Here is a 12,198-nt window from a genome sequence, read left to right as displayed (position 1 = left end):
TATTTCAGGGAATCACCTTTGACGAGTTCAGATCATTCTTCCAGTTTCTCAACAACCTCGAGGACTTTGCCATTGCCATGCACATGTACAATTTTGCCTCCCGCTCCATTGGACAAGGTAGGAAGACACAGGGGCTACAGGAAGCTACAGGATAGTGTGTGTGAGCTGCAGGGTCTCACACACACAGCTGGTGTGTTTTTTACCTTTGCATTGAAAATGCGGAAGGTAATGTTTTGATCGCCGTGTATTTATTTATTTATTTATGTATTTATTTATTTGTATGCGTGTTATTCGCATAAGTAAAAAAGTATTAAACCGAATCGCATGAAATTTGGTGGGATGATTGGTTATTATCCGGGGACCATTTGATTAGATTTTGGGATCGATCGGGTCAAAGGTCAAGGTCATGAAAAATGTCAAAATCTTCTTGAATCGCATGAAATTTGGTGGGATGATTGGTTATTATCCGGGGACCATTTGATTAGATTTTGGGATCGATCCGGTCAAAGGTCATGGTCATGGTCATGAAAAGGTCAACATCTTCTTTTTACCATAGCGCGGTCAATTTATATCCAATTGGCATGCAAATAATGCCAAAATGTTCATAATTCAATGCCCAATCTTGTGATATGTGAAGGTATGCGCTCTACCGAGTGCCCATTCTAGTTCCTCTTGAGCTTGGTCCAAAATCAAGTGGGTGAAATGATCAAAACGTTTTTTTTTATTACTCTCTCTCCTACCAGATGAGTTTGCAAGAGCGGTGTATGTGGCCACTGGATTGAAGCTGACGCGGCACCTTGTGCACACCATCTTCAAGATCTTTGACGTGGATCACGACGACCAGCTCTCCTACAAGGAGTTCATCGGCATCATGAAGGACCGGCTGCACAGGGGAGCAAGGGTAAGGAACTGTGTGTGAAAGAAGCAGAAGGATTGTTGCCAGTTGACAAAATGCAATCTGACTTAAAACCCTAAATGTACAGCTGTGGCTCAGGAGAGGAAGCATGAGTAGAATATCAACAAGATACTGAAACCCAAATTGCTCCTGAAGAATGTGGCTAAGCATTAGATGACATCGTTTTGAGCAGGTGGCACATTGCGTACAAATTGGGTAAATATTGTGGGTTTGAGGGGTCGGAAGACTAGAAAGGCACCATTTATACTATTCACCATCTGTGATCCAAATAATAGAACGTATGACTTGAGACCAAGAGGAGACAGAATCACAGGAGGAGGTCAACGTCTGCTGCAGAGGTCATACATACTAAAGGTGCATTCACACCAAAAGCGAAACTATTTTTTCGCGCGACTGAATCCCATGAAAAGTCAACGTACAGACGCTTGTGGCTGCGATAGACGCGATATTTTCCCGGGCGGCGCGTTTGGGGCGACGCGATGTGGGCGACGCGTTTTCAGCGGCACAATTTTCGCCCCGAGTTGAAATATTTCAACTTTGAGGCGGTCATCTCGCAACTCGGGCCAATCAGCTCTTGAGTTCCGCTCTCGTAGCGCTGGAAGCGGAAGTCTTTCAGACGTAACAGTAACTTCATCGGTGAAAGTGACCGAGCTGTGTGAGCCTACGGGTGATGTCATGAACCCAAACACGAGGGCGTTAGTGTGTGAGACGTCCACAACAAATATAAAGCAGAACTAGTGGTTAATTATTCTGGTGGATGAAGGAGATGATAACGGTCTTTACGGAGACGGGACACGGAGATAAGCCCCGCCCCTCACGGAGCGTCTCGACGCTTATGGCGAGAACACGGGGAATGGTCGAGCGAGTAAACTCACGGGTTTTGGGCGACGCGAAAAATAGTTTTGCTTTTGGTGTGAACGCACCTTTACAGTAAGCAGTCAAAATGCCAAAACATGGAGCACTACCTAGACATTCTAAATCTCCTGTTTTTAAGGTAATGTTTGAAAAATTCCTTGTGTTTTTATTCTGATAAAGATGATCCAATAATACCACCTCTCAATGGTGGTTACATTCACGGTTAAGAATTCTTTAGTGAAGCATGAACAAAAAACATATTTGGTCATGCGTGCAAAAGGTCACAATACTGCAAGGAAGGTACTTAGTCGGGTTCGAACAACAGGTGTTCCAGTTGAAGAATAATCTCTGTAACAGTTTAACCGCCGGCTGTTGCAAAGGGTTGTTTCCATTCATAGTAAGGATTACAATACACATAGTGATTTAAAAACAGCAATGGCCCTTTTGCCATTGCAAAAAATACCAAGCAATTACAGGAAATGGATAATGTGGCCAAAATGGAGTCACAACTCATGTGCACTGGCGTCTGCAAAGACTTCACTGAACAGAATAATAAACTGATAAAAGACCTGAAGTTAATTTAAATTAAAAAAGGATGCTTTGACATCTAAATATTGACATGGTTCTGGACATTTTTCAGAAGAATCTGGAAACAACATAAATTAATTAAGTGTTACAAAAAACCTTTAAATCATCTTGAGAGACTTCATCGTTTTGTTTCCAAGGATGGATACTGCCCTCTAGTGGTGTACTGTGATACAATACTAGAGCATCGTTTACAGCAGAAATGAGACACAGTGAACGTTGCCTAATATTACATTACATTACATTACATTACATGTCATTTAGCAGACGCTTTTATCCAAAGCGACTTACAATAAGTGCATTTCAACCTAGAGTACAAACTAAGAACAACAATATGCCACAAACACCACTAACATTGCACAACAGTGAGCCTGTAAGTTGTTATATGTATGACCTCATTGGTTCCTTCTTGGCCTCACAGTCTCGGCTTATTAACAGCGATCTCTCTTTCTCCCCCTCTCTCTTTGCTTTGCTTTCATCCTCAACCTCCTCTCTTTCGCACACACTCCTCTGTTCGGCCATGGTTCCAACCTCTACAACACACCATCTCTTTTCTCCATAACCTCTTCTCCCTGGGTTTTCCCTTCTTCCTCCTTGCGTCTTTTTCTCTGCCATGGTCTCTAACCACTGACCTCTCAGGGCTATAAATCTGTGGAACGCGCCACCTCTTTTAAATCCTGTCTGAAGAAGGAGCTGGCAAGCAGATAAGTAGCCCATACAACAAAAAGTCGGACACTGTTTTCATCATTTTACATTTAGAACTGGGTTATATGTCATTAAATAACATGTTAATCACCTATTGGCATGTGACAACAGCATCAGCTAAAATGATACTGCTCACCTTTTCTTCTTTTACTTGTCCTGCTTCAATGCGTTAACACTAACATAATGGGTATATTTGAGTTGGGTCAGGTGATAATATACACCTCCTAAAAAATACATGTTTAGATTTGTTCGTCACACTTTCCAGTCCCGATAACAACGTTCCCGTAAACTGGCAACTTGTTAAGGTAACGACACAGTGTGCAAGTAGGTGTTCAGAGTTGCAACAGTTCCTCAATGTCTTCATTTTGGAGAATCCTGAATGTGAGGAAAGCTCAAAATAACTAAAGTATTTATGAACTTATTTAATAATTCCCCCTCCCTTTAGCACTTTCATCCAACAAACAGGACGAGATAGAGGAAACACTTCTGAGTTCCTATTTGCTTGACTGGAATATTTTGAGCTCCAGTATTACAGTTTGACTTCTGCCTCTCTTTGCTCGGTGTTCACCAGGTGAAGGCCCGACACCACACCTCCTTCTCGGGCTGTGTTCGCTCGGGGGCCTGTCGACAAGTGCACCAGCTCTGGAGGAGGTACAAGGAGAAGCTGAAGTGGAGGAGAGAGAGAAAGAAGGCAGAACGAATATGAAGGAAGGAGTCTGATGATGGAATAAATCAACCTGATCTCTATATAAATCAGTGTTGGCGACATTGTTTTTTGAAGGACAGATTTCCATTGGTCATCGAAAGCAGAACATAACTATATACAAGCATGCCCGCACACAGCCGACTGTATGATAACAAGCAACATTCCTCCTTGATTTCATTTTCATCAATGCCAAGTATGATTTACAGTGTATAACAACAATACAGCGATAGATTAGACTTAACTCCCAGAGCATGCCACCCCCACAACAGTCAGTAGAACTGCAACTAACTATTATTTCTATTTTGGTTAAGTTTGTCATTTATTAATTAAGCTATAAAAAGCTTAAATGAACCTAATTCTACCTTTTCTACCTTATTCTGAACATCCTATACGTGGAAGGTATCAATTTTATAACAATAGTATTGAGATATAACTAAGCGAGTTACAGAATCTTTTAAGTTCTATAAACCAAATGATATTTTGACTTTTAAATAAATAATTATTATAATAATAACTATCAAATATGCCTTTTTATGTAAGAATATTTAGCTGTACTGCTGCACTTCCAACTGTAACAATTGAACGAGCACATTTAAAATAACAAGATATTTTTGGAAATGACAACGTTATTCTTATGTAACGCAATAACTCTGTAATTAAAAATAGAATATTAACATACAGTAGAAATCTGATATTGTAAAATCATATAAAGAGTCTTTTTATTCATGCAATTTTTTTTGTTCACATCTAGCCAGTATAGTTGTTGCTTTTTAATGTAAGAGTGTGTATAAACACCATTGCTACAGGTGCGATGATCATAATACTACTACAGTATTGGGGGTGTTTTTGACCTGTATGTATAAGAATAGAACGTGAAGGACAAGGGGAAATATTTGTTTTGTAATATTGTAATTTCAATATTTTATATAATATGAATATGCATATTTTCTTTTAACAGCAACATAATTATAAAAAATTTACATTGATTGTTTTAATAATATATGTGATTTATAGTCCCGTCTACATCCGGGATATGGTCACACAGTACACCCCGGCACGTTCGCTCTGCTCGGCAACAGCCAATCGTCTTGTGCCTCCTGCACCTCGAGCTCATCACTCTACATCCAGACTGTTTGCTGTCCTGGCTCCTCAGTGGTGGAACGAGCTCCCCACTGACATCATGACAGCAGAAAGTCTCTACATCTTCCGCCAGAGACTGAAAACACATCTTTTCCGACTATATCTGGATTAAAACACAGATTTGCATTTCAGTGGCACTGGGATGGCACTTATTGTGGTGCTTTTGTGGTTTGACTGAGTTGAGGAAGTGTTGCTTCCTGTGTTCTTGTTGTTCTTGGTTTGTACTCTAGGTTGAATGCACTTATTGTAAGTCGCTTTGGATAAAAGCGTCTGCTAAATGACATGTAATGTAATGTAATAGTCCAATCTTTAATGTTGTAATATATTATAAATCATTGAATATTATTTTTGAATGCCTTGTGAAATCTGGAATATTTTAAATATGTTGAAATGAAGGAAGGAGAGGGAAATGGAAAGTTATGTTTTTTGCAGTAATGTATGTATTTGTCGTGTCAGTGGAGCTGGTATTTCTTAATTTTTCAGTAGCAGGTTATATATTTGGAGGAGGAACGACTAGTTTCTAGATACTACCCAGGTTTGTAAAACGGTGCGATGGCAGATGATCATCCAAATATGTATATGTATATATATATATATATTATATCACACAATTAAAAATAAAATAATTATATTTAAAGGATAATGAAAAAAGCAGCGTTGTTATATTTTGTTTCACTGTAAAAAATAATTTACAGTGAATAATTGGAGTAAACTCATGAGCAAGAACAGCTGCTGTGGTGACGTAATCAAGAAAGCTGCTGTTCCAATCGCAGAAAGACCGTCCTCCGGTTCTCCCGTCCTCCCGTCCTTCGGAGTCTGGACTCCCAAGACCAAACTCCCAAGACCAGACTCCAAAAGAACACAAGTCTGTACTCAGCGTACTTTGTATTGAGAAACGGCTCACGCCTCCGGAAACCATGAAGCGAGTTGGATCTGGGATTAAGCTGTAAACGGAACGAATATCTTTGCCAGGTTTCTGCCAGGACCAATAAAAACGACCCACCATTCAGCGTCTCGTGTAAAATCAAATTTAACTAACGCTACTTTTCATACTTTCCGCATCTGCTGTCCTATTTATTTATGACTTTCATAGTACAAATACCCAAACACTAGTAGAGATTATCGTACAGTTCTTAATTATCTCAACAAATAAAGAACATGTTTGTATGTGTGACTCAATTCGCAATGCATTGTGGGTTATACAATATTAGACTTTAACATTAAATCGTAAACTTGTGTGAAAGATCCGATTAACATTCTGTTACCAAAGTCGTGTTACTGTCATACTTGTTTACTATACATTAGACTATTTTAGTTTGTAATATTTTGTAACAACAATAACCATGAGTGAGATTGACGGTCCTGTGAGTGACTTCCTGGTTTCAACCTCTACACCGTTAAGACTATACTTTCAGGGATCATTTCTATAGTTTTTGACTTGAGAAATGTGTTTCTAAACTGTTTGGTCTCGCTAACCACGATGATGAGATGCGATATTTCCCACTGAGCGCAAAGCGGGCAGAGAGTAGTGATTCACTTCACACGCTCCCTGCCATTGATGACCGTTCTTTACTTCCTAGTGGAGTGAAGAGGTGGGGAATATGAACAGAGTGGCTACCGGAAACATGTTAAAAATCATACATTGCTCGATAATACATGCGAACTGGTTATACAGATTTTATTTTTAGAAGTATCCTAAATACACGAAATAACTGCTTTGATTGATAATATAAAGTTCGTCTTTGTTATACAATCAATTTCGTTGTATGGCCACAGTCAGTATAGCAGCAAACAATAAAGATAGACAATATAAAAGATACAAATACACACGGCTAAACAATGTACAAGATTACAAAAACACGAAGAATAAAAAACAGTACCAAAGTCAAATTAGATCAAATGTGTTTGTTTTTGATGCTGCAATTCTGTCTGACTTCTTCCTGTTAATGGGTATCTGTTTTTTTGTGTTTCCATTATTTGGAACCTCTATTAAATGCAATTTATTGTAACTTCTATCTTCTCACTTCATCATTGACATTTATGTATTTTATTAAAACACAGTCTCTGGTCTGTTAACTCGTATCACAACTGGGTTGTCAGAGATCTGCAGTGATTGGCTAAGCAACACATCTCATTTACATAAAATCGCATGGCTTGACACGAAAAAAGATGGGGAGGAGCTTGTTGGTGGAAGCGAGGAACCCTCAGTGAGAATGATTGTCCTGTAAACCAGGTTCAGTTTTCACCCAAAGAAAAGTTAAGACTATACTTTCAGGGATCATTTCTATAGTTTTTGACTTGAGAAATGTGTTTCTAAACTGTTTGGTCTCGCTAACCACGATGATGAGATGCGATATTTCCCACTGAGCGCAAAGCGGGCAGAGAGTAGTGATTCACTTCACACGCTCCCTGCCATTGATGACCGTTCTTTACTTCCTTGTGGAGTAAAGAGGTGGGGAATATGAACAGAGTGGCTACCAGAAACATGTTAAAAGTTATACATTGCTCGATAAAGCATAATTACTGTTTAAACAGTTTTTAATTTTAGAGGTATCCTAAATACACGAAATAACTGCTTTGATTGATAATATAAAGTTTCTACTGTCATCTTTGTTATACAATCAATTTGTTGTATGGACACAGCCAGTATAGCAGCAAACAATAAAGATAAACAGTATAAAAGATACAAATACACACGGATAAACAATGTACAAGATTAAAAAAACGAAGAATAAAAAACTGTACCAAAGTCAAATTAGATAAAATGTCTTTGTTTTTGATGCTGAAATTCTGTCTAACTTCTTCCTGTTAATGGGTATCTGTTTTTTTGTGTTTCCATTATTTGGAACCTCTATTAAATGCAATTCATTGTAACTTCTATCTTCTCACTTTATCATTGACATTTATGTATTTTATTAAAACACAGTCTCTGGTCTGTTAACTCGTATCACAACTGGGTTGTCAGAGATCTGCAGTGATTGGCTAAGCAACACATCTCATTTACATAAAATCGCATGGCTTGACACGAAAAAAGATGGGGAGGAGCTTGTTGGTGGAAGCGAGGAACCCTCAGTGAGAATGATTGTCCTGTAAACCAGGTTCAGTTTTCACCCAAAGAAAAGTTAAGACTATACTTTCAGGGATCATTTCTATAGTTTTTGACTTGAGAAATGTGTTTCTAAACTGTTTGGTCTCGCTAACCACGATGATGAGATGCGATATTTCCCACTGAGCGCAAAGCGGGCAGAGAGTAGTGATTCACTTCACACGCTCCCTGCCATTGATGACCGTTCTTTACTTCCTAGTGGAGTAAAGAGGTGGGGAATATGAACAGAGTGGCTACCGGAAACATGTTAAAAGTTATACATTGCTCGATAAAGCAAAATTACTGTTTGAAGATATTTTTATTTTAGAGGTATCCTTAATACACGAAATAACTGCTTTGATTGATAATATAAAGTTTCTACTGTCATCTTTGTGATACAATCAATTTGTTGTATGGACACAGCCAGTATAGCAGCAAACAATAAAGATAGACAGTATAAAAGATACAAATACACACGGATAAACAATGTACAAGATAAAAAAAAACAGCAAGAATAAAAAACGGTACCAAAGTCAAATTAGATAAAATGTCGTTGTTTTTGATGCTGAAATTCTGTCTGACTTCTTCCTGTTAATGGGTATCTGTTTTTTTGTGTTTCCATTATTTGGAACCTCTATTAAATGCAATTTATTGTAACTTCTATCTTCTTACTTCATCATTGACATTTATGTATTTTATTAAAACACAGTCTCTGGTCTGTTAACTCGTATCACAACTGGGTTGTCAGAGATCTGCAGTGATTGGCTAAGCAACACATCTCATTTACATAAAATCGCATGGCTTGACACGAAAAAAGATGGGGAGGAGCTTGTTGGTGGAAGCGAGGAACCCTCAGTGAGAATGATTGTCCTGTAAACCACGTTCAGTTTTCACCCAATGAAAAGTTAAGACTATACTTTCAGGGATCATTTCTATAGTTTTTGACTTGAGAAATGTGTTTCTAAACTGTTTGGTCTCGCTAACCACGATGATGAGATGCGATATTTCCCACTGAGCGCAAAGCGGGCAGGGAGTAGTGATTCACTTCACACGCGCCCTGCCATTGATGACCGTTCTTTACTTCCTAGTGGAGTAAAGAGGTGGGGAATATGAACAGAGTGGCTACCGGAAACATGTTAAAAGTTATACATTGCTCGATAAAGCAAAATTGCTAGTGATGGTGAGATGAAGCCTCATGAGGCATCGAACCACTTCAGCCAATTGGTTCGAGAAAGGGTTCATTTCTCCAAGCTTCATGTGCTCACGAAACCACCTACTGGCCAAGTGCATAATAACAGGCAGCTGTATCTGAACCACATAATGTGATGCATTGAATGTGTGTGTGTCTGTTATGGCCGTTGGGAATGACTATGAATTACAAAAATGTATGACCAAATAATTTCTGTACATAAATTATCACATATGTGTATAATAAAATATGTTTTGAATGTATTCTGTGTGTGTAAATGTTCCCAAAATGGTAGTATCATATGATATGGCAGGTTGTGTAATAATGTTATTATGTCACTTGGCATGGGCTTAAGTAGGCAGAGGACAGTGAAAGTGTGTGTGTGGAACTAGGAAGAGGGGACTGAATATGCGTGTGTAACTTGGACAGTGATGTACAGGACAGGGGACATTTTATTCATTTTTATTCAGAAATAACAGTTTCTCAACAGTTCCATCTTATCACCTATCCTTCTCTCCTCACTCTCCTAACTCTCCAAACTATCTCTCTCTAAACTCTCCAAACTCTCAACCAACTACCCACATGTTGAATGGAGCCTGAGGGGTTTATATTGCTGTCAACCTCCCGGTAATATCTGAACCACTTCCCGAAGCAGTCACGTGGTACAGCCGGGCAGCGAGGCTTGGGACGTCATCATGTTTGGCTCCTCCCCTAAATGAAGCAAGCCTCGATACGCGCTTCGAGGAAACGCCCCCTCCATTACTCGACACACGCTTCGAAGCGTCGCCACATCTCATAACAACACTAAAAATTACTGTTTAAACATATTTTTATTTTAGAGGTATCCTAAATACACGAAATAACTGCTTTGATAGATAATATAAAGTTTTTACTGTCATCTTTGTTATACAATCAATTTGTTGTATGGACACAGCAGTATAGCAGCAAACAATAAAGAGAGACACTATAAAAGATACAAATACACACGGATAAACAATGTACAAGATTTAAAAAAACACAAAGAATAAAAAAACAGTACCAAAGTCAAATTAGATAAAATGTGTTTGTTTTTTATGCTGCAATTCTGTCTGACTTCTTCCTGTTAATGGGTATCTGTTTTTTTGTGTTTCCATTATTTGAAACCTCTATTAAATGCAATTTATTGTAACTTCTATCTTCTCACTTCATCATTGACATTTATGTATTTTATTAAAACACAGTCTCTGGTCTGTTAACTCGTATCACAACTGGGTTGTCAGAGATCTGCAGTGATTGGCTAAGCAACACATCTCATTTACATAAACACCCATGGCTTGACACGAAAAAAGATGAGGAGGAGCTTGTTGGTGGAAGCGAGGAACCCTCAGTGAGAATGATTGTCCTGTAAACCAGGTTCAGTTTTCACCCAATGAAAAGTTAAGACTATACTTTCAGGGATCATTTCTATAGTTTTTGACTTGAGAAATGTGTTTCTAAACTGTTTGGTCTCGCTAACCACGATGATGAGATGCGATATTTCCCACTGAGCGCAAAGCGGGCAGAGAGTAGTGATTCACTTCACACGCTCCCTGCCATTGATGACCGTTCTTTACTTCCTAGTGGAGTAAAGAGGTGGGGGATATGAACAGAGTGGCTATTGGAAACATGTTGAAAATCATACATTACCTTAGAAAATATGCCCACTTTTAAAAGAAGCTATTTTTTAAAGATTTATTGTCACGACACAAAATAAATGCTTTGATTAATAAGATAGAGATTGTTTTGTCATGGTTGTTAAACAACGACATTTTGTATAATGGCCCCACAGCCAGCCAGTATAGCAGCAACAAAAGAGACATAATGAAAAATATCAAAATACACAAGAATAAAAATCTACCAAAGTAAAATATGATAAAATGTGCTTGTTTTTGTTTTGGTAGTGCATGCTTGTCTGGCTTATTCCTGTTAATGTGTATCTGTGGTTTTGTGTGTTTCCATTATTTGGAACCTCCATTAAATGCAATTTATTGTAACTAAAGTGGTGGGGAATATGAACAGAGTGGTTACCAAAACATGTGAATATTAATGCTAGTGAGATTAAGCATTCTGAAGTATTGCCGCTTTTCATCCCAATGACTCATGGGTGAAGCTACTGCGCCGTCAAGTGGACAATAAGAGTATAACAGGCAGTTATTATAACCACTCTATGATTTGGGTGTGTGTGAATCTTTGAATTGAATAAATGAACGAATGATGCCAATACATAAATTATTAACTTATTAATATAGGGTCTCACATTATAATACAATGGTGGAAATAAATAGGGGACATGGGACAACATTTTATTAATTTGTATTTAAAAATAGCAACATTTCCAGAGGTCATAAACACGCTGGAGCATATGGCAGGAGCTGTTATCCACCTCTTGGATTAGCTTTACTGCTGGCCGACCCAATTGCTCCTGCATCTGTGTCAGCCTCTTCTATAAAATGTGCCAATACAAAGTGATTAAATCAAGTGTCTGCAGCAACTCAAACAAAACAGCGTAATTTAGAATATTGCAATGTAATAAAAGAATTCACATTTGCAGTGGTGCTCCTCTTAAATTAAGTCGACCGAGTGGTTATCAGAACAAGTTAATATTATGTTTTTTGTTAATTGACAGTTGCATTATATCTTAACATATCAGAATCAGGTTTTATTGGCCAAGTAAGTTTGCACAAACAAGGAATTTGACTTGGTAAAGTGACTCTCAGTGTGCTTACACAAAATAAACATTACAACAAAATACAATACAAAACAAACAGTGCAACAGTGCAACGGTCTAAGAAGTTTAATTAAGTTTAAGAAAGTATATACAAGGCGGAATGGCTATGTACAGTAGCTGTGAAACAGTAGTGCAAGAAGAAGTGGAGAGTGCGAAATTGAGATAAATATATAAATATACCATGCTTCAGTGGGTTAGCTGTTCAGTAGTGAAGACAGTGAGGGAAGAAACTATTTTGTGTGTCTGGAGGGTTTTTGGTGAACAGTGATCA

The 12,198-nt window shown here is 38.3% G+C and overlaps 1 protein-coding gene and 5 non-coding genes across 14 annotated transcripts in view; all 6 read left to right on the top strand.

The window, feature by feature from the left end:
- Positions 1-5,252, top strand: part of micu3a (mitochondrial calcium uptake family, member 3a) — a 30,786-nt gene extending 25,534 nt beyond the window's left edge. For 5 of the 9 annotated variants that reach the window (XM_056409732.1, XM_056409733.1, XM_056409731.1 and 2 more), the window contains 3 exons: positions 9-117; positions 744-901; positions 3,633-5,252. In XM_056409732.1, coding sequence (XP_056265707.1) covers positions 9-117; positions 744-901; positions 3,633-3,767 — 402 coding nt within the window. In that variant the 3' untranslated portion in view covers positions 3,768-5,252. Of the gene's footprint in view, positions 1-8; positions 118-743; positions 902-2,995; positions 3,065-3,629 lie in introns of those variants that run through there. The other 4 variants (XM_056409736.1, XM_056409735.1, XM_056409730.1 and 1 more) reach the window with 2 other exon arrangements.
- Positions 5,253-6,306: 1,054 nt separating this feature from the next.
- Positions 6,307-6,522, top strand: LOC130190852 (small nucleolar RNA U3). The gene has a single exon (XR_008831073.1). It is a non-coding gene; the product is annotated as a small nucleolar RNA U3 (small nucleolar RNA).
- A 644-nt stretch (positions 6,523-7,166) lies between these two features.
- LOC130190828 (small nucleolar RNA U3) lies at positions 7,167-7,382 on the top strand. Its single transcript, XR_008831051.1, has one exon. It is a non-coding gene; the product is annotated as a small nucleolar RNA U3 (small nucleolar RNA).
- Positions 7,383-8,031: 649 nt separating this feature from the next.
- Positions 8,032-8,247, top strand: LOC130190840 (small nucleolar RNA U3). Its single transcript, XR_008831062.1, has one exon. It is a non-coding gene; the product is annotated as a small nucleolar RNA U3 (small nucleolar RNA).
- A 652-nt stretch (positions 8,248-8,899) lies between these two features.
- LOC130190818 (small nucleolar RNA U3) lies at positions 8,900-9,115 on the top strand. The gene has a single exon (XR_008831041.1). It is a non-coding gene; the product is annotated as a small nucleolar RNA U3 (small nucleolar RNA).
- A 1,484-nt stretch (positions 9,116-10,599) lies between these two features.
- Positions 10,600-10,815, top strand: LOC130190860 (small nucleolar RNA U3). The gene has a single exon (XR_008831081.1). It is a non-coding gene; the product is annotated as a small nucleolar RNA U3 (small nucleolar RNA).
- Positions 10,816-12,198: the final 1,383 nt, after the last annotated feature.

Source organism: Pseudoliparis swirei, chromosome 24, assembly GCF_029220125.1.
Source record: "Pseudoliparis swirei isolate HS2019 ecotype Mariana Trench chromosome 24, NWPU_hadal_v1, whole genome shotgun sequence".
NCBI lineage: Eukaryota > Metazoa > Chordata > Actinopteri > Perciformes > Liparidae > Pseudoliparis > Pseudoliparis swirei.
This window is presented reverse-complemented; position numbering and strand designations above follow the sequence as displayed.